This window comes from Osmerus eperlanus, chromosome 21 (assembly GCF_963692335.1).
Source record: "Osmerus eperlanus chromosome 21, fOsmEpe2.1, whole genome shotgun sequence".
NCBI lineage: Eukaryota > Metazoa > Chordata > Actinopteri > Osmeriformes > Osmeridae > Osmerus > Osmerus eperlanus.
In genome coordinates this window covers 5744808-5772397 of record NC_085038.1, presented here as the reverse complement: position 1 = coordinate 5772397, position 27590 = coordinate 5744808, and the positions used below count along the sequence as shown (strand labels likewise).

At 46.5% G+C, this 27590-nt stretch overlaps 1 protein-coding gene across 1 annotated transcript; it reads right to left on the bottom strand.

Moving 5' to 3' along the window:
* Nucleotides 1-186: 186 nt before the first annotated feature.
* Nucleotides 187-27590, bottom strand: si:ch211-246m6.5 (von Willebrand factor D and EGF domain-containing protein). The gene is made up of 32 exons (XM_062447219.1): nucleotides 27261-27590; nucleotides 24809-24996; nucleotides 24279-24507; nucleotides 23326-23391; nucleotides 22880-23112; nucleotides 21996-22085; nucleotides 21770-21911; nucleotides 21150-21367; nucleotides 20317-20390; nucleotides 19831-20107; nucleotides 19508-19710; nucleotides 18291-19201; nucleotides 16103-16239; nucleotides 15113-15274; nucleotides 14358-14462; nucleotides 13582-13696; nucleotides 12053-12309; nucleotides 10784-11003; nucleotides 10491-10628; nucleotides 8476-8664; nucleotides 6919-7089; nucleotides 5035-5874; nucleotides 4681-4776; nucleotides 4474-4569; nucleotides 4066-4161; nucleotides 3870-3965; nucleotides 3594-3689; nucleotides 3105-3200; nucleotides 2465-2560; nucleotides 2134-2229; nucleotides 1027-1124; nucleotides 187-694 (listed from the first exon to the last, which is right to left on the bottom strand). The coding sequence occupies exons 1-32, from the start codon at nucleotides 27355-27357 to the stop codon at nucleotides 674-676; spliced, it is 5949 nt and encodes a 1982-aa protein (XP_062303203.1). The 5' UTR covers nucleotides 27358-27590; the 3' UTR covers nucleotides 187-673.

Below are 27590 nucleotides of genomic sequence, written 5' to 3'. Positions count from 1 at the left end.
GTGAATCCCCCAAGTGTTTGCGTCATCCAACCAACACATCAATACAGTAAAAAAATCAGTGCCCAGCAGACTACCATAATACAGTACACAGTGATGCCGAAAACAAATCAGACAGTACACAGCACTAAGGTGAAAGTCTGAAGCCTTACATGAGTAAAAAACATTGGAATCAAGGCTTGTACACAATTATGAATTTTAACACACTTACCCTTTTATTAAAAAATAACAAACATACAGTATATGGAGGACATACTGTATACAACACTTCAATACACAATATAATCTCAAAACCAAATAAGTTAATATAAAACAAGATCTATTGGTTCATAAATGAGTCATCCTGTTTGTAAATGTATGTTGGTCTGCTTCATTTAATGCTACAGACACAGAATATTTACGATATCACAATATGACATAATTTGTGTGACAAATATTTGTTGACCAAAATAGTTTAACAGTTTCATTTTTTAAAAGATAATGGAAATTGAGTTGTTGACTTGTACAATACCATTAGACATATAATCTTTATACATAATGTACTTTGGAAATTGTATTTCTACTATTTAGAGTACAAAATGACAATGGCATTAGATATACTGGAGTTCCCTGGGAAGTGGCTCTGTAAAGACGTATGCTCCAGGTTCTTCAGTGCACATTGTTCAAAGTTGGTACATCAGCCTCTCGGAATAGGAAGCTGAAAAAAGTAGCTATTTTTACCATCCGCCACCACTCTGTAGCCAAAGCCATGGACTGTACAATAAGAGATTTCTGACATTGGCACAGTAAGATGAGTTATGAATCAGGCCTTACTTCACTTAGGTGAAGTTGGAGTGGCTCAATCTAATTCCCAGTGATTACTTCCATTTTATTTTGCTGCATGATTGCTTTTTAGTATGAAAAAGTAAGTTACTCATTTTCCCTCACAGTTCAGCTACCTCACTAGTTAGGCTACCTAGCTGAATGTTAATATGAAATAATAATTTCATATATCCTGGCCGTGTATGCGTGTGGTGAGGTGCTGATTACCTTCCTGGCACATAGCGGCCCTGAATATCCCTTTCTGCACGCACAGACGCTAGGTTGGACACAGCGGCTCCCATAAAGGCACTTCTGTTCGCAGAGAGCTGTTAAAACGACAGAAGGAATCACAATGCGGCACGGTGGCCTAGGAAGAGGCAAAAGCTAAATCAGCCGTGACGCCCTGATAATGACATAACCACAGAGCTGATACTAATCTCTGCTCATATCATCGTCAAATGCAGTTAGGACAACACAGTGACCATAATCTTCCCATCATCCCACGGAATCATTGGAAGGCCCTTGCATTAAAAGCCCCCCCCCCCCCTAAAAAAACAAACAATATAAAATTATTATCCATGTTAATGCCAATAAGTGAGTCTTTCTGCTTCTTGTTGTAAGTACAGATATTACTCTGGGGTATACTTTGGAATTTACTTTCAACCATTAGTGGTTTCACAGCCTCTATAAACACTGCCTGGCTCGAGTGAATAAACAAATATAAACGGTGAATCATCTTTATTGTTGGTCACTTTTCTTTATGGGGAGTTAGACACCAATTCATCTGCACATTCATTCATGCATGTCAAGATTTGGCCGCTTAAAGATACAATTTAGAGTAGTTGCAGAAAAGGCTCAATATAACCAACATTAGTGACACTGTAATAAGAAAGAAACCAATTTTGTCACCACATAGCAGGTCCTCAACTGACTGCTGACTAGTGTCCGGTCCCAAACTCATACCAAGTTACAGAGTTGGCATAATTGAGTATGTAAACCAACAGAGGAGGCTTATGAAGCAAGGACTGTATCGGATCCTCATTATAACACATAAACTAGCCAATCACTATGGCTGCTGTAGACTAGGGAGCTTAACAATGCTACTGCAGCAGACACTTGGCTGTGGGCCAGCCACACACAGGGTCAAGGGGACATGGCAACAATGGTATTCAATTCAGGTGGTGTTCCTGTCGGTGAACAATGTTACCGAAAGGCAATGAGATGCAATTGAATGCTATTTCCGACTTATTAATGAAACACGTTCGGTTCTCTGGGGGACGTGTGCGCTGGTGTGATTGCAGTCGTGTGCGCGTGTCTCACTGGGAGAATACTTACGGATTTGGCACAGCATGCCCTGCCATCCCTGGGAGCAGTGGCAGGTGTTAGGGCCCACACACTCGCCTCCGTTCAAACACCTCTGCAGACACGTGGCTGAGAAGACAATGCAGAAATAAATCAAATTCATAAGTGGATGCAAGAATAACCCTGTAACTTGCTCATCCGTGTATTCTTTTAGAGGCTGCAAATAGTCATTTTTGTTTGCACATGTTGTTTGCACATGCCAAATCATTGCCTTGCGAGGCCACGGTTTGACACACCAGACGACTCGTTGACCGTTTGCACGTGCGGACCTGTTTGCCGTCTCACATTTGAGACGTCGACTTACGTTTCTCACAGCGCTGCCCACTCCAGCCAGACGGACAGTCACACACGTTAGGGCCGACACACCTCCCTCCGTTCACACACAGGGGCTCGCACACACCTAGCAGGGTGCACGACAGAGGGAGGGAGAGAGAGAGAGAGAGAGAGCAAAGGAGAAATATAGAGGGAGAAAGATTCACTTTTAGCATAAGGCTCTCCAGGAAAAACTAAAACCATTCAGTGGATGAAATGGTTGGAATAAACCCATTGTAAAGCTCTCACAGCTCTCACATCCCATAATAGCACGTTGCTACAGTTACATTGAACCCCTCAACAGAAACATTGTGCGCGTGTGTCTGAGTTACAAATGGTGTTGAGTAGAATTCCCTCGGCAATTACATCACTCCGTACCCAGGTTCAATTCCCCACGTGTGGCTCGCAGCTCAGAATCCCAGCCCCTCCATCTAAACCCCCGCCTTTTGTCCCGGTGCCGCCATCAAAAGCTTCCTCTTATCCATATGGCTCAATTTACTCGCCAAGATGTTGTACATTAACGACAGGCGGCGGTAACTGCACCCCCCGCGTGACAGTCTTGTTGGCAGGCCGACACACATGGCATGTAATGGATGATGATAATGGGGGGGGGGGGGGGGGGCTGGACTCACTCTTCTCGCAGCGTCCCCCGGTGTATCCTTCGGGGCAGGAGCAGACGTTGTTGCGCATGCAGAGGCCCCCGTTGGTACAGGGCGGGCTGCACACAGCTGAGGTAGCGACGGCAGGCCGAGGGAGGGAGAGCGGGAGAGAGAGGGTGACGGGGAGCGGGACAAAGAGATGCAACACAAATTTCACAGACCAAGACACATGACCAAAGGTCAATAAAGCTGTTTTTTTCTGGGGCTGGACCTGTAGAAACTCAGAGTTATCTGGAGAAACGTCGCTACTATTGGGCAGATTGGATAACTGCCAGGATCCTGATGGATCTCCTCACATCAAACACATCTCCACTAAGCTCCTGTCAGTCTAGAGGATTAGTTTTCCTCTCATACGACATAATCATTGGAACATTCAGCCTGTTCGTGCTGCCTGCCTGCCAGCCCATGAATCGGTGTGGTACGCGCGAGGCCAAGGGCGCTGTCGCCAGTTAGAAGAGTTACCGTTTTGACACTGGGCCCCGTAGAAGCCGTGCGGACAAGCGCAGGTGTCCGGGCGGACACACGTTGCTCCATTCAGACACAGGGGGGAACACAGAGCTGCAAGGGAAACAACACAGCCGTCAAGCAGCTAAATTACTAACAGTCATGCAAATTCCTTAAGGGAATATCTTCCTTGGCGCAATTCTACCAAGACGCACACACACAACAGAGATAGAAATAGAGAGTGAAATAGAGAGAGAGAAATAGAGAGAGAGAGATAGAGAGAAACTAAAATACCTGATTCACAAGAGGGTCCAGTCCACCCACGCAGGCAAGTGCACTCGTCCGGGGACACACACTCACCTCCGTTGTGACAGTGTCGGTTACACACCACTGGGGAAGAAAGAGAGAGAGAGATAGTAGACAAATGAGATGTCACACTTTTGACTTGACTAGCAAAGACACTGAACCATCGATCGCTGTGTGCACTCACTGGTTTCACATCTGGGTCCGACGAAGCCGTAGGGGCACGAGCAGGTATGTGGCCCCACACAGGTGCCACCGTGTTCACAAGGCAGAGAACACAGAGCTGTGGAGTCATGGAAACCAGTCACTACAACCGGACGAGGGCGAGTGGGATGGGGATACTGGTCTAGCTAAACTATCTCGTCTTGCGGTGATCTGTAGATGGCAGTAGTGCTTCAGGTCTCAAGACGGGAGTTTCAAAGGAAAGCACGCCCACACACCTGACTATGGGGATGGCTCTCTCCATGATGAGCGACCTGTACTTTCTGTGGGGATGTGACCTAAAGGACTGGCTGCAAGACTCTCGTCAGGTGCTGCAGTTGACAGACCTCTGATGAAGCCCACTAATGAGGCTGGAGAGAGAGAGATCGCTTACCTTCCTCGCAAGTCTCCCCGTGATAGCCTCTCTCGCACTCACACACACCGGGGGCGACGCACCGGCCCGTGTTCTTGCACACGGGCTTGCAGATCGCTGAAAGGGGAGAGAAATCAGACTCGGAACACATTTGTGAATACATTTTTGGGGTCGACGTAAATCAAAGAATCGAGTTGACTGATGATTCGATAGCCCCGAGCGGGTTACCTGTCTGACAGTTGAGGCCGGTGTAGCCTGCTTTACAGCGGCATGTGTTGGGAGCCGTGCACTCCATGTTCCTGCCACACGCATGCCTGCACAAAGCTGGAGACAAGGGGTGGCACCGCATGTCAATTAAACCTGCTTACATCTACCTCCAACCCCCCTAACCGTGGCTGTATAAACACATCATCCTCAGAAAACCTCTCTGCTATGATAGACGGCATCTGCACGAACCAGCTACCGGCAAGGACTTTTCATTTCAATTATTGTTTAACCGGCTACAATTTAGCAAAGTAACATGCTTGAAGGACATCAGAATTGATGCGAACAACGTTTATGGCGGTTGCTACGCTACGCTACCTCTGCATGCTTGTCCGTCTCCGGTGTAACCAAGGGGGCATCTTCCGCAGTGGAAACGCCCATCTTTGGTGGTCTCGCACTGGACCCCAGGGAAGCAGGGTAGGTCAGCGCAGGAGAGCGGCCACCTTTCTGTCACACTGGTCCTGGGCCTGGGGAATGGAGGTGAGACCCGGTGGAAGGCTGAGGTGTAATGGCCTGGGAGAGTTACCCGCCTGGCCGGGGTGGTGAGGGTCAGAGCCGGCTGGGGCTGGGGCGGCTCTGGAGGGTCGGAGTCCGGCCCTGTCAGATCTCCGTCAGCGGAGAACTCGGCCTCGGAAAGGGAGTAGGAGAAGGCGGTGAGGGCCGCAGTCAGCGGGGCCACGGCTTTTGGGGGGGTCCAGGGCCTGGTCAAGGTGGGCCTCGCCGTGTTGAGGCTCTGCTGGGCTGTCTGCCGGCTGCTCTCCGTCTCCTTGGCGAAGTTGACACTCAGCATGCCTCCGCCAGCCTCTCTGGGGGTCACCTTGAAGGAAGTCGTGCTGGTACCGTCATGTGCCACTTTGGCATTCATCCTGGGGTGGGCACCGTGACGGGTGCCCGTGGTGAGGCGGAGGGCATTGACGGATGAACCAGGTGTGTGTCTAGATGGCAGGGTGACCTCTTTTCTCGCCGTCACAGGTCTTTGGGGGGGGGAGGTGGCTGGGCGTGCTGGGTTCTGATAGGGCCGTGAGACAGGCATGAACTGACGTTTGACTCCATGCCTGGAGGGCATCACAGGCAGGTGTACCTGGAAGACTTGACTGCGGTTGTGCTGGGATCGACTGCTCTTGCCTGGGATCAGTGGCTGAGAAAGCTTGGGGCCAGCTGAGGACAGAGCAGAGATGAGAGACATTAAGTTGTTTACAGCAAATTGTCTCTGAAATGAATATGTTTCACAATATTAGAAACCGCAACACTCTGTTTTACAGTGCAAAACCAGAGTAAGAGAAAAACAAAGATGAGGCAATCTGTTCAAAATCACAGCTGCATTAGTGACAGAACCTGGTTGGAATTAAACTAGACAGTCTGTTTGGGAGTTGGAGAATTGTCCCATAAGCCCCTACAACAGATGTTGACATGCCACTCAGCCACCCGAGACTTCGCAGACAAACGACCACACTCCCTACAGAGCCTGACACATTCATGTTGGAGAAATCTCAGCCACGCATTGGGCCCTATACTACCAAACCAGATACCCACAAAGCAATGGTATACATCCCCCCCAAAACAGAAATGGCAGTGTCTCCTAGGAGTGCCCAGTTTGGGCTGACAGAGTTGTTAACACCCCACATGACAAATGTGCAATTAAGAAATCCTTTTTTGAAAACGCTGCATTGGAGCTGGCCACTGATTCAAAGAGACAGTTAGGAAAAGTTTTTACAGTTAGGCAGAGTTCTTTTTGATGGAGACAGATACACTGAAGAACCTCTTTGTTTCAATCAAAGAGGCTGTCGAGACAACGGAGGTAGAAACTGGGAAAACATCCACACAAGAGTGTGTTGTCTGGCCACTCTACTGATGGCTAAGGGTATAACTTTTACTCTGAATAAAACATTTGTATTTTTCATGAAAGATAAATGCCTGAAGAAGCATATTCCACTAACATCAATTTATTATCTTGGACTCAAAGTAACATGGGAGTGCAAGAAGGTTAGGCTGGTATACACCAAATCCTGATAATATTCCTTGAATTTATTTATTTATTTATTTATTACAGATCCGTCACTTTGATAATGCTTAGCCCAAGGGCTTACAAAATGTTGGCATTGTATTTTTCAGTTTTATGTCAATTGTCAGCAAAGGTCTTTGCGAAAGATGAAATTCCACATGTAAACAAAAAGGGAAAATAGAATAGGTTTGCAGCCTTACTTGTTTGAGGGTTTTTTGTGCATGTTCGCCCGTTGCCGTGGAGACCTGGAGGGCAGCGGCTGCAGACATAACCGACGTATGGTGGACGACGATCGATGCACTGGACTCCTGGGAAACAAGGCCTTGTGGCACAGGAGGCTGTCACGTTCAGCGCCTGGCCCAACCCAGGACCTTGGAAACAGTTCATTTAATGCTGTACGTCATACAGTACACAAGAGTGACTCAGTGACTCTGTCATGTCTTTGTTTGTATGTTTAATAATTAGTGATGATTCCAGGAAATGCAGCAATTTAAAGAATCTTAAAGCACCATGTGTATACAACCTACCAGGATGTATCTCATTAAGTCTAGACATGAAGGTTGCAGAACTGCAGTTCATTAAAAAAAACTGTGTCTGCAAATTGCACTTTTGTTTAAAAAAATTCAGTCTTAGAAGACCAATCATAATAAAAAAATTATACTTTTTCAACCAAATGTGTGTGTGAGGGAGAGGCACATGTTATCTTAGTTTTCTTTAATGCTTTAATTGCTTTACTGGGAGAATTGTAAGGTTTTGGGATAATTGGGGAATAAATGCTTGCTAAGGATCAGGGTCAGGTGGTCAAGAAGGGGGTCAGGGGTGAGCAACCCCAACGATGCCTTATCTCCTCCCCAGACCCAACATCACTCACTGGCCTGCATCCCTCCACCTGGCCCCCAGCCGAGAGCGCCGAAATACGCAAATCACCCTATTAGTCCCCAAGCCACGATGTGTCCTTTACAAACGAAATCTGCTGACACCGAAGCCAACTTCAATCAAGATTGCTTACTTACCTTGCCCATGTCCTTGGCCGTCTTGCACATTATCAGCTGTGCTCAGTCTGATCACCGGAACATTTATCAAGGACTACGACTACGTCATGACTCATTTGCTGAGGAGAGCCCAGTGCACTGAGGCAAAATGACGGCCATTTACCTTGTGGACAGGTACAGGCTTTGACAGCCCTTTCTCTTTTCTGTGACGCCCCAACAAAGTGTCACTTCACCGGGAGGGGGGGAAATCGTGAGTGAAATGGACCAGCTGTCCCCGATGAAAAAGAGATTTATCCCGAGCGTGATGGAACACCTTGGCGCTCATGGCTTGTAAAACGGGGTTTCGTTTTCAACGAGGTCAGCACAAAACCCGAGATGACGGGAGCGAGAGGATCCCGCTCATGGAGCACGGTATCTTGCCGCAACGGGTTTCAATCTCACCACCACCCTTTAAGTGCGATGACAGAAGGTCATTAACAACCCTGCAAGCTGCGGCTGCTAATAATGTTGTAGTGCCCAATTGGGTGCCGGACTGATCATATTAGGGCTTATCATAATAACCTAGATATATGTATTGTGTGACTGAATAATTGAACCTCAAGTGTCAGTGAAGAGCCTCACGTTTGCCAATTGACATTGAAACCGACCCCAGAACACCCGCAGGACAAACCAGATGACAAGTGGGGCGACACTCATCAACTACCCATGCACTTCCACCAGTACGAGCACAGTGACAGTGAGACCAATACTCAGCGGTCTGCTTACCGATGCCACGACCACGACCAGGAGGGGGAGGTACAGCCGGGGCCTTCCCAGCCACTGTGCTGCTCTGTGGGTGTCTGGGCCTGACCGTGTGCATCCTGGGTGGAGGATGAGGGTTGGGGCTGGTGTTGGGCCTCTTGTTGACAGTTAAAGGGGCAGGGGTTTCAGTGCTGGGGATGACTGGCTTCAGAGCTGGATAGGAAGAGAGAGGGGGATGGTTGGAGGGGTTGAGCAGAGAGAACAGGAGAGAACAGTAAATGAATGCTACCTCTGTCACATCCATTAAATGCTAATTATAATCCAATGTGCTGGAATGATGTATAATATCTCTTAGTTAAAAGCAAGAACCTGGAAACAATGATTTATTCATTGTTTATTTCAACATTAACAAGAAATGTCTTAGATAAGGCTCTTTGTGCGAAAGGCTCCATTCTGACAATACTTTCTAAAATGAAAGTAATTCTGTAGTTATTGAATCATTCTATTTGTGTTCAACATAACTGTATACAACATGCAAGCTATATTTACATTTATTCATTTAGCTTTTTTCCAAGTTATGTGTTCAGATTCAGCAGTTGTGCTTCCACTGGAGACAGAAAACAGTTCAAATAAACAAAGCACGGAAATCACTCGGAAAACGCATCACTAGGAAAACAGAAAGATCAAGAAAAGAAGACAGCTAGGGAGGTCTAAAAATGAAAGCTAATGGTGCTAGCCATGATATGGCAGTTTGGGGGCACATGGTGACGAGAGAAGACACTGGTGCACTCTCTAAGTGCTGGAGGCCTGGCACTCTCACACATTTCAGAGGACAGTACTGTGCTTCCCAACACATCTTTGGATAATAAAACATTGAACGGGTTTCTAGCAAGGGATAGTTAATGTTTGATGTCTGTTTTAAATTCAGTCACACACTAGTGAACCACCCCTCAAACACTGCCATCTGTACTTACAATGGCCAATGGCCAGGCTGAGGACTAGGTGGCAAAGACTGATCTCACTTCTGATGAAATTCATAGTAATGTAGTAGTCATCTAATTAGTGATTCAGTGCTGTTGAGGTTGCTTGAAAAATGTCAGCGCTCATGTGTTGGCGATGATTTGAGTGTGGACGGAGTTTGCTGTACGTCTTGTGCCCCAGCACAGCCCTGTTCTCCAGCCCCTTGGCCCAGGCACTACATCATCCTGCACTCCCTCCCTCCTCCTCCCTTCCCCCTCTTTTACCTCTCCACACCCAGACCTCAGCACTAATAGCCCATGTCAGTCAGCGGAGACACACACCTGAGGTGCACAGCTCTCAGCCAGGACTGGATACCCTCTGCTCTCTCTCTCCTTTACACACAGACTTTCTCTCCCCCTCTCCCCCTCTCTCCCTCTCTCCCTCTCTCCCTCTCTCTCTCTCTCTCTCTCTCTCTCTCTCTCTCTCTCTCTCTCTCTCTCTCTCTCTCTCTCTCACACACACACACACACACAGTACCGTTCTTAATCTCTGTCCCCTTTACAAACACAATTCTCTCTCCTTCTCTTTCACAGTCTTTTACTCAGTCACAATCTTTTTCTCTCTCTCACGCACACACACACACACACACACACACACACAGATACACACAAACACACAGGGGAAGTACTTAACCAATTAACTCAGCCCAACAAGCCTGTGCAATAGAGGAGAGGGCTGGAAGGGGGAGCAGTCATCACCTGCCATCTGTTTCCCATTCTATATGCATCCCTGTTGGTTATCACCTGGGAAGGAGAGCTCTCTGTGAACGCGCAGGAGCTCAGTGAAATGACTGAAATATTTCAAAGGGAAGTGGCAATCATTCAGTTGCTGTCAGTAATGGTATCCAGATTTGGTATGGACTGTCATGGTGGAATGTTCCTGAATATTACTCGCTAAGATGACAGTCAAAAATAGTATCGAGTTGTTCATATAGGTTTGTCGTTGGTGAAAAGATGTATTTGTGATATTAAAAGATATTAACTGACATAAATGAGGTGGTCAGATTGGTTGATGCTTACCTGCACATGTGGTGCCATCTCCCAGCATGCCTTTGGGGCAGCTTCCACACCAGTAGGATCCAAAGCTATTGAAACACTGGACACCGGGGAAACATGGCATCTTTTCACACTCGTTCACATCCTCCCGACAAGTTGTTCCTACACAAAGATGCACAATACAATGATGTATTGTATTACAGTAAACTGTATATGTAAATATTGTTGGAGGAAAGTTAGGTTCTTAGGCTCTTGAAAAGAAAGTAGTTTTGTAAACAATTCACAAACAACTCATGCACAACACTTAATCAGCATACCTCTCAATCCCTGAGGGCACTGGCATCTGAAGCCCTGGGCTGTTTTAGCACACACCCCCAAACCACAAGGGCCGGATAGACAGATGTCAACGTTCTTCTCGCACAGGTCTCCACGGAGCCCCTCAGGACACACACACAAGTACCCGCCGCTTCCAGCTGGAACAGTCACGTCCGTCACACACTTTCCTCCGTTCAAACATCCGCAAGGCTTCACTCCAATCTGAAGATAAGGTTTGTATATTACAAGACGATGGTCTGTTTAGGTATTAACACTATTCTGACTCCAGCTACTGTTCCAAATCCCCTGGAGTGGGTGATGGAGATTGAGGCTTTTATCTATCTCGAAAAACACAAAACTAAAACGTTACTTTCCTGCTATGATGATTGTCAAAACTCTCACTTCTTTGACGTGGAATTTCCCATCTGTGTTTTGTCTGGCTTATCATAAATGATAGGGAAGCTGGTAATAATGAACTATGATAATTCCCCAGATCCCACTCTAAACCCTGAACTTTGATAACATGACAGGAGATAAGGCGAGGGTCGCATTTAATAATGGTTAGCCAACTGGGGGCAGATGCATTGGGCCCATCTGGAGTTAAGTGGAGGAAGAGTGGATATTTATCTGTCCTATATGAACGTAAGAAGGAGGGGGAAGGTAACAGCAGCCATATGTTGTGGTGAAACACCCCACATGCAGCTCTTCTATTCCATTTCTCAAACTGGCTAAAACAGGTGGGACATTAACATGCTGTTAACTTGCTGTTGAAATTAAAACACGCAGAGCCTTCATTTGCACAGTAGGGTTCTTGTTTAGGTCAACGGCTGTTAAGAATGTAGAGTGTTGGTTTAAATAAGAATCTTTTGTTGCTAATTCGTTAGAGTCTGTTTCAGTACGTTCCTCATAGCTTTTCGACAGCCCTTTGTTTACCATACACGGTCCGTGGCCCTGTTCATAGCAACAGAACATGTATATGGGGAGAGAATTATCATGTGGCAGGACACTTGACACGTGAATAGGCCAATGAGTGTTGACTGAACTCCTGGCTCTGGGTCCAAACAGGCCATCAGCCACCCAGGCAGACCATACAGTCAGATCCTGTAAACAGTTTACAGGACTCCCTTGGTCTCCTCCCTCCCTCCCTCCCTCCCTGCCTCTCCCCCCCGCCTTCTTGCCCCTCTGTTCTTCCCCCAAACCATCTTCACCTCTTCTCCCTCCTTCCCCTCCCAGGGACCTGCCACATGTAAAAACCTTTTTCCGTTTTTTACCTCCACAGTGTACCTGCCCTGGGCGTTGCACTCATCCGACAGCGTGAACTTGAAGGTGCGCGCTTGCGTCTCCTCCCGATCGACTTTCCAGATGAGGAGGCCCGCGGGGGAGAGGGCGGCGTCTGGCGGGCCCACCTCCAGCTGGAAGAGCAGTGCCGAGCCCTCCGGGTCCGCCGCCGTCAACTGGAACACAAAATTCTCGCCGGCGAAGGTATAGAGACTGTCCTGGGGCTGATGGAAAGCTGGGGGCTGATTGACTGAGGAGAAAACATGAAGACGGAAGATGGGGGGGGGGGGATGAAGGAAAAATAACCCGATGAGCAGTCCCAACCCTTGCACAAGCTGTGGAACAACATCAAGTCCAGATGGGGATCTTTCCTCTTGACCTTCCTGTTCTGTACACAGGAAACGTTGTGTTTGATGAAGATGCCGACCACTTAGTTCGAGTGAGTGGTTGCAGTGGTGAGGCTGGCACTGGACTCCAACCAAGTTTTTTACAACAGGGACGAAGGCTACCAGAAGGCTGTTTGTGTCGGAAGTACCTGTGTGTGTGATGTGAGTGAGTGTGTGTGTGTGTGTGTGTATGGAGTATAGAGATTTGTAAAGAGAAAAGCTCATACTTAAAGTTTCTTTCTGCTGAGAGGAAACACAGCGGATAGTAGCTCTTGACTATAGCATCACAAAATTCATGATGAATCACTAAAACACACCATTTATGTTGAAGCAGAGAAACTGAACAGATTCATTGAATATCTGTCAGCCTTGGTTGTGGACAAACTAAAAAAAGAAGCCTCTGTATGCACAGAAATATACACACTTTCGCAGCACACTGCCTCTCTCACACACACCCACACATTCTTAACAAAAACACTTTAATTGCACCCAAAACATCATGTGTAACCTTCCATAACACAAACGTTGCCTACCCATCGATCAAACTTCAAGGCATAACTCAAGCTAAGGAGAGGATGTCCACAGTGGAAAACGACTCCTCTCCATCATAATTGGCCCGGCCAATCACGATCCGTCTTGTCTCCCAGCTCCCCATTATCAATCGCTGCTAGCCTGAGTTAATGAAGTTAACCAGCGAGCGTCAAAAATATGGGAGGTGTCTGCAGCCACAAGACTGCAGGCTGTAAATCTACCTGAGTCGGCGTGCGTGTGGCGCGGTGCAGAGCTACTCTGAGGCTGACAGCCTGGGCCCCCCCAACCCCCACCCTTATCCTCCATGGTGAAAATGAACAACTGTAGCAAGGGCACCGCTAGCTAACCTAGCCACCTTGATTTGTTTACCTTCTACTCTGCCTGTCATATTTTGGTTTATACGGGCACTCTAACAAGACAATGAAATGCTGTCTGAGGCCTGAAGACATCTTTAAGAGCTTCTAGTAAATCCGATCACTTGGAAATTACAGGGTTTCAACAGGTCGCCTAGTAACTAAAAAAAGGACAGGATTAAACATGCTCCCAGATACTTTTGTTTCCGTCAGTGGGAATGAACAAGTATCAGGTACATTCCTTAAATTTACCTTGATTCAAAGACCATGTGAATTTTGACGTAGCAGGATTACAGAGGAGGCATGGGCTTGTGGGATTGGAGTCTCCTTCGGAAAAACACATCCCATCTATATTGCAGGTCTTCTCCTGACCCAGAGGAAGAGAGAAAGAGACATAGGGCAAGAAGGGGAAAGATAGAGAGAGAGATATTTTCATTCACTAGAGATTTCACTAGCGACCAAGGACAAGAGGAAATGAATTAAAAACAAACAGTAAAAAATCCATCTCTTCCCAAGATAACTGCATTTGATAAATCATCGTCAGGCACAGCTAATCCTCTCTCTGTGTGTCTTTCGCATGTATGTGTGCATTTGTGTGTGAAAGAGAGACTGTGTGTGGGTGCGTGCGTGAGTGCGTGAGTGTGCGTGTAGAGAGATGGAGACATAGTTTGTGAGTGTGTACCGCCGGTACATGCTTGTAGGAGTGTAATCACAGCCTCTGTGGTTTTAACAGACAACTGCAGAGCATTGGGAGCTCTGAAAATGATGTTCCACATATCTGGTTTAGTCATTCAGGAGCCCTGTTCCCCTTGTGCGCCAGAGTCAGCACGCTTTACTGCTTCGCTAAACATGTTGACATGCGTAAACAAGTTTTCTTGACACCAGTTCGAGGTTTGCTTTTTTTCCACTATTATTAAGAAAAAAAAGATTTTCTATTCTTTTTTTTCCTCGTCTTAGAGTATTGAACATTTTGAAAAATGTGAATGCTGGACTGGGAATCCAAAGTTATTTTCAGTGTGTAGGATTACCTTTAACTTACACAGTCCAGAGCGAGATGCCTCACAGACTTGGCACACGCCATCGTAGATTGTCAGCACCTTGGGCTGAGTGTAGTGGGACCCGTCATTGGTCACCTGAAACACCAAGGACAGATTCCAGTCTGAACCGATTGGCCTCCCATTTACTTGAGCTGTGTTACCGTGGCTACAACGGTCTGGTATTGGAGAGAGTTACGTTACCTCGAGTAGGATCTCTTTTCATTTCACACGTGTAAAAACACTTGAAACAAAGCAGTTTCGCCTACCTCCATATTTGATTTCATGCATAAACATGATTTGACATTTCCAACTCAATGCAAATAAACCTAACTCTCCTACGGCGACTCAATAAATCCCTAATGCTTGGTAGATTAATGGTGCATTCAAGTAATACTGGGCTCATCCTGCAGGCCAAGCTCAAGTAATCCATTTGAGGCAGCAGATCTGACTTTGAGCCCACCTTGATGGGAGGCCCCATGGCTCTCTACTTACAAGATTTATGCTAATGTTTCCTTCCATCAAAAACCCCCTCGTCCTCTTCCTCCTTTACCCCAGTAAACAAACAGCGATCCTGAGCGCCCGCGGGGGCAAGCTGGAGCATGATGTATATCAGGGAGGAAGAAGGTCAAGAACGGGACACACCACGAGTTCGATTCAGAGAAGTGAAGTGCCATCACTTGTGAAGGATCGAACCGAAACGCGATGCGCCGGACGACTGCTGGTCCAAGTTGAGAGCGGTTCCGTACCTTAATCTCCCAGCGCGCGTAGGGTTTGTCGCCCATCATGAACTCGAGGGTGTGGTCCTCCACGCTGCTCAGGGAGGGCACGGTGCAGTCGATGGTTTTGGAGCTCAGGAAGGTGGCCCGGCTTCTCTGCGTCTCTCCGGAAACCCACTCCCCATTCACATACTGCAGGGACAGACAACCACCAAGGCATCTTCAAAGACGGAATCCTAATCACCTCCAGAAGTGCTGAGTTACAGTACCGGGCTCGGATCTACTGTTTCCATGCTCTTGTGTGTCGTAATGTACAGTTGAAAAGCTTGAATAAATACCCTTTGAATTTGATATTGGCTTTGTGGATGATTATCATTATCACAAAGTCTCTGAAATCCTAAGACTAACATTTTCTAGAGCTGGAGCATTAGTGTCAAGGACATTAAGGACAGTTGATATATTCATGATCACACTGCATTTTCCTTGAGGGGTGGAATACCAATCAACTATCTCATTTCAGATCTTTCATGGATGGCTGATTACTGAACCTGAGAACTGAGTTATCTGTGGGCCAATTTATTTATGTATTCCACATGAGTCTGTCAGATAATCAGATGTTAACCAAAAAGTTGTGTCATTTGAGAAAAGTCAAAGCGATCATCTTTCACAAGTTTGGTTTACCTAATACCAGGAGAAACAGCTCCAAAGACAGGGGATTTGCAAAGACAGCTCTGGATGATGTAGCCTCTCACTGATCTAGACTGATTGGCTAGCTCCTAAACTGGCTCCATTCATATCCCAGGGAAGCCAATGGCATACAGCCCAGTAGATTCTACCACCACATGATGTTGTCTTTGTTTCCCGTCTGAATGCGCAGAGCTTTATCACGGGCACAGCGTCCCGACTCCTAACCCGGCTCCAGGGGGCAGGAACAGAGGCACGGACTACAGGGAGTCTCGTTCCTGCGCTCGTCTCTCCCGTGCCACCCCAGTCGTGTGGCCGCTGGTCGCCTCCCCTCACCGTCAGACGCGCGACGAAGCACCCGAGGTCGGGCGAGTCGATGAATCCCAGGCCGAAGACGCGGACGGTGCGGCAGTCGAACGCCCGGATGTCACAGAGGCCGCCGTTCTCCAGGTCGGTAAGCTCAACGGGCTGGCCTGTCAGAGGACACAGAGACGGAGGACGCCCGTCATTACTCAAGAGATCAGAGAGTGAGCCACGCTAACAAGCCTCACATCCTCATTTGGACCTTGTTGATATTCACCTCAAGTCTACGCGAGCGACCTCTAAACCCATGCTTGTCATTTACAACTTGCAAAAACCCAACTATGGGCAAAGAATCGAACCGTGAAAGACCATTTGTCGTCTCTCTGCCTGTATAGAAGAACCATGTAGATGCATATGCGTACCAACATCACACAAGGTTCCAAACTGCCAAAATAAGATTTAGCATTCACCAACTCAAGGGTACTCTCGTATACATAATGTATGATGTGACAAACAGCTTCATGTCCTTGGCTAGGAATGTACTGTATGTAAATAGAGTCTGTAAATTCAATAAGTAAATATCATATACTAAACTGAAGGCACAAAGTCATAGTTTTGAATAATAGCGTCAAGAGAACAAAAAAACACCCACCTAAATTCTCTTTGTAAGAATGTGATGTAGAATAAAGTGGTTTTAAAATATTTATCTTCATTTTCGATATTACTACACTTTGAACTTGAAACAAAAATACAAATGTATCAGTGTGTTTCTTATCTACAAGCATGTATAAATAATTACAAGTTTGTAGATAACAAAAAAATTAGTTTTTTTAGTAGTGGTTTATAGCAAATATCTACTAAGATCAAACTGAGGATTTAGACTTTACAAAGCATTCTACAAATAGGTCCAGCTTACGGCTCTAATTATAAAGGGTTACCTATAGACTACATCCTTTATTTGACTCCTCTTTAGATTTGACCCTGCATACTGAATTACTGCTTAACATTGATGACTACTTGACAGACAGCCGGAACACAGAACACAAAGTAGTGCTTTGGGTGAAATTCCAGCTATTTCTGAAATTGCAGGGAATGAGAAAAATAAGGACGCCTGTGTGTTTTAAGGACATGGCCTCTCATACTGACAAAAGGAAATGACAGGCCCTTCGTAAGAAATTGGCGTGATTGAAACTTATAACCAGTGTGCAGCTCTGGTTGTTCCTAAAAGCAGCCTTTTCTCCTAAAAACTAGAGCGAAAGGTGCAGTCGAAGCACACATGCCCTCCAATAATTTCAGATATAACTGGGTTTGATGTGAATAGCTAAAGCAATATAATTTGGAGAATAGTTGCTAATCGACTTCAGCTGAAGACAATAGAGAAAGAAGATTGTAGTATATGCAGACTCTTCTAGGAAAGCTTTTGTTTTGTTTTACAAAAACTGGCAACAAAAAAGTATAAATTGAGCAAGAAATTAATGAATCCTGAGAGAGCAACTGACATAAATCACAGCACAGTCAGTAAAAGGGCCAATATGTACGGTCTGACCTTTGTCAATCTGACTGTTCACTTGAGTTCAATTCATATTAACTGAGATTGTTTTTTTTGGGGGGGAAGGTCATCCCAATAGGAGTCTATCTGTAGATAAAAAACAAAAACATTCTGTCCAGAGAGTATATTTTGAGAAGGACATCTTTTTCCTGGAACACCATTTTATCAGTCCTGTTTCACACCTAGGGCCCAGAAGACATGAGCCTACCTAGTTCAAAGGCATCTCCAGATGGATTGGGACAGTTCTGAACGCACAGCATGCAGTCAGTGATACTCAGATGAGTTTGAACCAAATGAGAATTAGTAGAATAATGAGAATGGAATACCATCTGCTCAGTCTCAGGAGATATAGCCATAGCATGAGACGTCTCTCTCACGCAGAAAGGTTTGTGGAATTATCCCAAGTAGACAAAGATTCTAGACAGTTTAAATTGCTAATGAAGCCTAGCTAAGGGGGATGCATCCAGAATTGAAACCACAAGAGAGTGGTGTAAAGTACAAATGGGATTGTCATCCAAGCAACTGCACTGCTATCTTAATTGTAATCTGGCTCAGAACCACTGCAAAGAAATTCCCACATGGAGAATCAGGCTCAGAAATACTGTTGGGGAACAAACAGCACTCTTTAAAACGGAAGTAACCCGCTGTAACCGGATCTAGTAGAGTACTCACTGATAGCAAGACTACAGTCGTAAAAGCTGTGTCCAGAGTAGCACTGGCAGCCCCACTCTGTGCAGTCGCCATTGTTGTTGCAAAAGTTGGGACAGCGCAAAGCAGTGACCACCTCTCCGGACGCCCCCAGGGGTCCTGGAGCCAGCTGCAGGGCGCGCAGGGTCCTGTTCTCCATAAGCCTCCTCTCGCACTCGTTCTCCAGGTAAGGCAGAAGGGCCTCCTCCCAGGCCAGGTCGTCTTTCAGCTGCAGGTCCATGATGCACAGGTGCACCGCCTCCTCCAGGCGCCTGCCCAGCACACTCTGGCACACCGTGCCCACCGTGGAGTTGGCCAGCGCCAGCTGACAGAGCTCCAGAGCCTTCACCGAGGTCAGGCCACTGGGCGTGGGCCAAGCGGGCTGGACCGCTGGCCGTGGTCCCGACAAGTGGTCGTCGGGGAAGAAGTAAGCAAGGCTCTGCAGGTCTGTCTGACTCAGGCTCTGGGTTGTGAAGATGGGCTGGAACTCGTACATGGCCTGTCTCTTAGGCCTGTCTACCGCTACTAGAAAGTCTTCCCTGAACATTCTATCCAGCTCGCTATCAGCTCTGGGCTCTTCAAAGGCCCTGTGCATCCTAGAAGGCCAATTCTCCACAGGCAGAGCTGGGCTCTGTAAGACGGACGACAGATCCATGACGGTTTCTTCGGAACTCTCGGTGTGCTCAGACGTGGTGTCCACTGATGGGAACACAGAGGCATAATCCACATTGTCATGAGAGAGACACTCGGTCTGCGGAGGAAAACGCCTGTCTGCAGTTTCCGTGGCATGGAGAGACACGCTGTATCCCCGCTGACACTGGCAGAAAGGCCTTCTCTTCTTCGGGGATACTTGAGGTGGTGGCGTGGTGTCAAATAAGCTCTCTCCAGGGGCAATCCTGACACACAGGAGGAGGTAAAGACAATTAGATATCACATTAACCTTTCAATAAGCCTAAAATGTCAAATCGGATGGTTTGATAAGGTTATCTAGCTTTTAATTAGATTTGTTCATCCACCACGTCAGCTAAAATGAAATCTTAAACATATCTGCCTAAATTTCTGATGGCTTGATCCGCTGTATGACAGTTTTTTCCATCTTTATTCATAGATTTCTTCTAATGGCATGAGGTAATCTACAGCTGTAACAAACTTCAGGAACATCTTTCTAGGTCTGTAAATGAGCTCTCTCTGACAACCCTCACCTCCAGTCTTCAATGAAGCGTTCGTGGTCGTTGCTGCCATAGGTGCTTCCATCGCGTCCATGGAAGTCATTTTGTCCGTTCCTGTCGAACGTCCCACAGAGGCCGTGTGTGCTGCCAAAGTCCACGCTGGGCGCCCTGATTGACAAGCTCATTCCCCAATCGCGGACGTCGGCCCTAACAAAGGCCCCGGAGGGAAAGATCAACTACAAAAGGAGAATTACATCCAGCAGCTAATTAAAATATCACTGTATGCATCTCACAAAACACACTATCCGTACATACATATAATATTGGGGTGTTGAAGGAATGACCAGGACACCTACAGTGACTTTCCTGCCTTGGTTGGACTCCAGAATCTGGATGCGACTCGCCCGGCTGGGGCCCAGGTTCTTAAGAGAGAGGCGGGGCCTGGTTTCCTGCAGCTGCCCGTTGCACATATCGAACGTGACCACCTGGTCTCCATCCCGAGCCACCACGCCACAGTTGCAGGCCACAGCGTAGTGGCGGCTCCCACAGTCCCACTGGCGAACCTGGACCTCAAAGTCTCTGGTCAGGCTGCGGTACAGCACGAATGTGCCCGTCTGCTGGTTCTCATAGCGCCTGGTGTTAGGGTGGAAAAACTGATTTCAACCCGGCAGAAATTGAGATTTTCCCTCCACAAACACTATCGTGCCTCCTGAATGAGATACAGTATATAGGTGAACATGAAAATAACTCCATCTGAACATCAATACACTATGGTTTTCTCTGTTTGGCACGTTTGACAATGCCGAATGTATGACGCCACGTTCAGGAAATGAGACTGTTACCTCCCATCTAAGGTGATGATGTGGGGATCGGTGAGGGAGTAGCAGTTGGCAGTGGGAACATCCTGAACTATGACCTGGAGGATGGGAGAACAAAGCTTGAGCGCCTGTCGTGATTTCAGTGTCGACACACAGGCACAGATGTGTCTGGGCTGACTGGCAACGCATCTCCATCAAACTCTTTGGGCAGCAGTTTAATCTGGAACTTGTGGAGTTACTCAACCCCTGCTATTAGACAACTGTGTTTTCTAGAAATGGAAGTCATCAAATGAAATATTTGGAATATCCCTTTTTGTTTGCTGATGCCAGAGCATGACCGAGGACTGGACACCGTTTTCCCCTCTACAGAATACACTGTTTAAATGTCATGCTGGTGTTTACAGTTCAATGCGTTTTGACTGTACAGTGTGGCATCCCCTGAGAGAGCGAGGCCACCCAGACCTTCCAAAACCAAGGAAAGCGCCCCGAGCCATCTCCCGGCCATGCCGTGCGCCGGCCCTTTAAGCGGTTTCCCCACTTCCCCTTCGCAGAACGAGCCGCGGGCTTGCGACTCGTAATGGATATCTACGAGGCCGAGAGTGACGCCTCAAGTGGGAGGCCCAGCGGGCTTACATTGCAGATTTCACCGACAATATATTGATTTTGGATATCTCACAGGTGGAGCAGCGGACAAGGGTGGAGCAAGGCTCCCCGGCAGATTAATTTGTCGTTCTGTTTACAGTGTTTCTTTTTGTTCATCAAATAGTGCTTTTCACTGCCTTTTTGTGTCAGTCTCCTGAATCGTGTGTCTTAGCCCCTGGTCTCTGTGGCTTGTCACAACAGTTAGTTTCTCATACCTTAAGGGGAGCAGGGCTGTAGCCCCTCCAGAGGCGCGGGGCAGTGGGGCCTGGATGGATGCTGACGAGGCTGGCCCGGTTGCCGTCACGGGTGAAGTCGGAGACGGCGGTGAGCAGGAGGCCGGCATGGCCACAGCCGTCATCCCCGCACGGCGAGGACTGCAGTGTCACCTGACAGGTGGACAGGACCATGTTGGGGGCTTCCGCGCTCAGACTGTCTGGGATGTCAACAGATCGTAGGGCCCGGCCACCCCCCACAACCCCATCGTTAGTAAACAGAACACAGCTGCGGGATACCAGCCGGATCTGTCACCATAGCAGCCTTGATGCGGTGACAGAGAAGTCCGGAATGTGCTTTGATGACAAAGTACACAATCTACCTATGTGTACATGTACAGTAACCGGAACCTGATGTTTTTAGTTTTTTTTTTATTGGTATGGGAGTACGTGGAGCACATGCAAAATACAGAAAAAGATCTAATTGGTCAAATCATTACGAAAATGAACCTTGTTTCAATTGTTGTGAAGTTGGGATATAGCCAGTATCTGAGTAGTACCTACAGTTTTTCCCCCTATTCCCCCAGCCACCCCTAGTGTTGTGTGGTCCTCTAATATCTGACCTGGCTCGTGGACAGTCAGAGTGAGGGGGACTCCACAGTAGTGGCTGGGCTGGGGGCCATGACAGGGTATGGGAACGGTGCTGTGGATGGTCAGCTGGTGCTCCTTACTGTCCTCTGCAATGTGGAGGACAACTGGAGAGAACTGCAGGCAGAGAGCATGGACACGAGTTCCTGGACAGGCCCCAGCTGGATGGTGGTAGGAAATTCTAGGAAAAAATGGTTTTACCTTGATTCCAGCATAGAAACCCTCACTCTCCTTTGCCACAGATCGTGTGTGGGTGTAGTTGCCCCGGAACGTAGAAACACTGCAAGAAAACTGGGGTGAAAGAATCCTGATTATTTATATTTTACACATATTGAAGCAAAATGACCAATTAACTTTTTATTCAGGCGCTGAGGCAAAAGAATGACTCTATTCCAGTGATTTGTAAGACCTGCTGCAACAAAAATCAAACATTAATCTTCCTATAAACAAGCAACTTTGTACTAGTGCTAGCTTGGATTTGTAATTTGTCCAAACATTTCATGGGGTAACATGTAACATACATGAAGAGTTGAGATAGTCAGGCTTGGCTAGGCTCCCAGTGGTTCTGTCTAATACTCTCTCACAGCACAGCTTCAGCCTTTGACCTGTCCCAGCTGTGACTTCCACATTAGTGAGACGAGGCCTCCTGAGTGAGTCCAGCCCTGCGCTGCACACTACAGCTTGTCACAGACACTGCCAGGATGACGCATCCACACATGGCATCACCCCACACTGCAGTGACAACACAATGTTTGTGCACAGTGTGCCTCGATAAAATGGTGCTACAACAATAAAACCGACAGACAGAGTTCCAGTTGGGTGTCTAAATAAAAAGCATGTGGCGAAGCAGCTATGAAACGTGAGAGAGGACAGTCGAGGCCTGCTGGGTCTAATTTAACCCCGTACCCTCTACCCATCCCTCATTTCCCTGACTAGATATGACACATTTTGCTCTTGTGTTTTCCTAGCCTTTTCAGCAGGTTGAACCCAGCCCCCAGGGTTTGGAGGATCTATTGGTTGAGCCCCCAGTAAGGGTCAAGCCCCCCAACACGTGTGTCCCAACAGCACAGTCTGGTAGACATTACCGTTTCCCCCAGTCTGAAGTGAAGCCCATCCATCTCCACCAAAGAGAACGTCTGCAGGGTGGAATCCTGCCTGATCTCAGCTTTCATATTGGGGCCGATGTGCCTGGCCCACACTACCAGGTAGCCCACTGGTGGGCTGGAGGTCACCCCACTGAAGGAGCATCTCAGGTGGACGCTGTTGCCCACCAGCTCAGGGGTGATTACAGGCTTAGAGGAGAGTGGTAGGAGGTTGGCTGACGAAGGCAAACAAGGAAGAACTTAAGAGTCCAGAAACAGGGATTTTTTACTATATATTCTGAGAAGGGTTTGATATGTGTTTGGGCTTGTTCACCTCTACAATTGAATTCGAAGATATGTGAAAACATATATTATCAAAGAAGAAACTTTTCTGTAACTGGGTGAGGAAAGATAATAATAAAATAACAATTTTTCAAATGTTTGCTTACCTTTGCATCGACCGTTAACTTCCACCTGAGCAGACGGGCAGAATTTAGGAGTAAATTCTGAAATGACTAAAAGCAAAAAGCACAGTTCGACACTCTGGTACAAACAATACCCGTGTCTGTGAAACATATCACCTCCAAGTGATATAAACAGGTTTTTCATTCTCAGTTTTACAGACAGTCTAGACTTCCTTGAAATCCCAGCAAACATTGTGTAATTATATATTTTGAGAGTGTGCACTGCAGCACGTTAGCAAAATATTTTGTTGTAATGTGCCTCAAGTGTGTTTCACTGGCCTCGTACAAGACAGTCATACCTAGTCATTTAGTCACATTTAGTCATTTAGCAGACGCTCTTATCCAGAGCGACTTACAGTAAGTACAGGGACATTCCCCCGAGGCAAGTAGGGTGAAGTGCCTTGCCCAAGGACACAACATCAGTTGGCATGACCGGGAATCGAACTAGCAACCTTCGGATTACTAGCCCGATTCCCTCACCGCTCAGCCACCTGACTCCCCACCTAGTCACAATACAATAACCATCTAACAAAGGACTGTTGCTATCTAGAACTCTACAGATCTGTTAAAAGAAGCTGAGTCATCAAGCTGACAATCATTTTGTAAATGATTTTTGGATATGTGCATTAATTGGCGGGATGCACCTTTCTGATAAATAAATAAAATGGCTTTCAAAACAGGAATAGTACTGTGTGGCCGATAGATATTTGATTTCCCTAGGAAAAAAAATCTACTTCCAATGTGCCTTAATGAGGGCTTGATGCAATCATATTCTGAAGCTCACATCCATAACCATAAAGGATCTCTTGTTAAGACAGAACAGAGCTAAGATATCTCCAGGGCAATTCAGATTCCATCAGAGCAGCCACCCGGACACCGCTGTGTGTGTGTGTGTGTGTGTGTGTGTGTTGGGGTATGAGTGAAAGAGGGGCACTCACCTTTAGCACAGTAACCCATGCATCCCTGGGTGGGCTGCAGGTAGTAGAGCAGGAAGTCCCCACAGTTGCGTACCGAGACAGGGATGCGGAAGAGGCAGCAGTCCTTGGTGCTGCCCTGGAAGAACTGCCAGGTGGCACAGGCTGAGAGTTGGGTAACCTGGCCAGGCCGAGGCAGGGAGCTGTCCTTCAGAGACAGCCACACTGGTGCCTGAGTTCCACACCTGTTCATCTGGGCGGAACAGGAAAGCCACAGTCATTACAAACTCTGGGGGAGTGTATCCTACACCTGCTCTGAAAGTGCCCATAATGGTAGCTTTGATAAACTGTACTCTTGTTAAACTGTTCACTCTAAACATCTAGCTGTCTATTGTCAACAAAAGCTATGGCAGTTCATCCCTAATTCATGTCAAGTGTAAAGAAGCCAATTGTCAGCTTGAATTATTTGGTTAACATCCTGTTATAAATGGTCAAACTCACCCAAATCTCAGGTGCCATGGGTAAAAAGACAATCATACTGCCCTCGGCCTTACCTCCACACAGCTGGTGGGCATCTCTGCCGGCTTGTTGTTGATGCTGAAGCGATACCAGCCTGGGGACAGCGAGTGGTCACAGATGAGCTCCTGGATGGCCGTGTTCTGGAGCTCACTGGAGTCAAAGTCAATGCTACGGTAAGGGTTCCTTAAGGTGCGATGGCCCCTCGCGTAACACTCCGGAGCTCCTGTTAAGACAGACAACCGTGAGGAACATGTGGTCATTCATTCAAAACCTGATGTGGAAGTTTCCAAGGCATTCTTTTTCGGTGAAGCTTAAGAAAAGCTTTGGGAAGTGGATAGAGTGGTGCAAAAAAAGTTGTGCACTTCCAGTGACCCTACTAGGTCAGTTAGCTCATTAAAGTTGACATGGAGGAGTTCATTTAACCTCCTGAGCAACCGGAAATTTAAATAAGGTAAAAATAACACACATTTATATAAGCCCTTTCTTGTCTTGACTCTCCCCAGGTGGGGACACTAAAGTCAATGGCGCATGGCAACCTTTGAACATAGCTTGCAGCTGAAGGCTAAAAATGGAGGAATGAGGTTTTTAAAAGGCAGAAATCTGAAATCCCATGAAAGTTTGTAGGCTAGCACACTTGCAAAAAATACCTCAACACAAAGCATCTGTGAATCGAAATGGGTCAAGTACCATCCACCTGAAGACATCTTAATATTTATTCTTGACAAAAAGAAGGAACTGTTCACAATTTAGCCTCTCTATTCAATTGAGTCATTGGAGAATCGTAATAAATGTTTCAGTTCAGGTCAATTAGCAAGGTCAGACCACCTTAGCAGCGTGGCAGGTCTGACAAAACCCTGGCACTATAGGAGAAAGTTAAAACACAGTATGTGGTATTTAAGGTCTTGAATCCAGCAGTTAAAGATGTTTCCAGCCCAAACATGGTCCTACACGTTTGACCCAACAATGACAGACCCTTGAAAGAAAATGTTGTGTTTGGGTCTGTTCTGTCAGTGCATATATGCACCTTATCTGGAACACTAACAGAGATAGGGTCAGAGGTTCTCTAAACAGCTGTGTTTTCTGGGAGAAGACAAAAGCTGAGGCTTGGCTGTTGACTAAACTGTTCAAATTTGCCCTCCTTTAAATGGTGTGGAGGTAACCTAATAAATGTTTCCATAGGGAATTCCTCCACAGGCTGTCATCAAACCAGTGATGTACACAGTGCATTTGTGTTCTGTTTGTTTGTTGTCTCTACAACAAGGTTGAGTTAGCAGTTTCCAACAAACGCAACACAAAAACATCTTCTTTTGAAGAAGCTACTTTTCTTTTGAATGAGTGTCATCAATTCAAAATTTTGCACCGGAATAACAACAAAGACATTTGAAAATCAGCCGTTTCAGTGCTAAATCACATTGAGAATGATCTGATATGCACACATACAGTAAGTCAGGGAAATTGACTAAATGACACTTAGCCCAGCAGGAGAGCCATTAGTTTTTTGGGGGTTAGCGTGTTATCTGTGTTAAGGCAGGAATGCTTTGTTGTGTCCTCGTGAGATGGTGATCAAGATGTGGAACACTCTGGGGGGCTGTTTATGGCCTCTAGCATTTGGGTTTAGGGCTGCGTGTGTTGATTTATCTGTTGTGACAACCTGGCCTAGAGGCCAGTTGAAGTGCTGTAATTCAGAGCACTGAGAGAGAGAGACAGAGACAGAGAGAGAGAGAGAGAGAGAGAGAGAGAGAGAGAGAGAGAGAGAGAGAGAGAGAGAGAGAGAGAGAGCACCTACATTTCTATCTTCCATAACCACTTGTGTTAGACACCTGTATTTCCTGATACACCTTTAACTTTGGATAGTAATATAAATATTGTTTTGTTACAGAAATAAAGGAGTCTAACCCAAGCCAAGGAATATATGGGAGATATAAACGCACTGTATGTGGTCATTCTTTCTCTCTCTCTTGAGTTACTTTGAACATGGTGGTCAAAGAAAACTCCTTTGAGGTACTTACTCTTCGAGAGTGATGAGTGACGAGAATTCTGGAAGTGAACATCAAATAAAACACCTAGCTGCTCAATCTTAATGGATCTTCCCTGAGCTAGTCTGTATATATCCTGGTTCAACGAATCAATGCAATGCTTTACAAATACCTGCCCTGTTTCGTAGAAACTCAATCAACTGAATGCACAGCATATCAAAACATTTCCCTACCCTATCTGGTCCGACCGCATTAATACATAACATATTAACTGTTTTCAGTCTGTGTCCATTTGCAGTTTTTAGGAAATGAGAAGCAGCTGTTTTATAAAAGCACAAGGACTATATTTTAAGTTCAATCATGTGTGATCTAATGCCATGATGCCATTTGAATATGACGCGCATAGCACTGTGACTTGATCGCAAGCATTTAAAAAATATTATGAGATAAGATAGGGGGAGGACAATACAATGTGTTCATTCTGTTGTTATCTTTAGAAAACCACACTTACCAAACTGGCCGAACGTCTTGAAGTGCAACAAACATAGAATAACAAAGCGCAAGTATCCGGAAAACGAGAAACAGATTAAATCAACTGCGTAGTCCATAGTAGGCTACAATAGGCTATTTCAAGTGTTCAAAGAGGAAAAAGTTGCAACTATTGATTTAAATCGATTTCGGATCCCATTGAACCTACAATAACAATAGCAGAAGCGCCTGCAAACGCTAATTCAGGACCTGCTACTTCCCGAAAATATAGTTTTCCAGCTCAGCTGTTTAGTGTTGATTTTGTGGGAAGTTTTTGCTCTGCCTTTTTGACCAACTTTCCCATAAAGACACA

Coding starts and splice junctions, on each gene's coding strand:
- si:ch211-246m6.5 (XM_062447219.1), bottom strand. CDS start 27,357: ATGGACTACGCAGTTGATTTAATCTGTTTCTCGTTTTCCGGATACTTG. Junction 23,113..23,325: donor AGTTAACGGTCGATGCAAAG/GTAAGCAAACAT, acceptor TGCCTTCGTCAG/CCAACCTCCTACCACTCTCC. Junction 20,391..21,149: donor ACAGCCCTGCTCCCCTTAAG/GTATGAGAAACT, acceptor CCCATCCTCCAG/GTCATAGTTCAGGATGTTCC.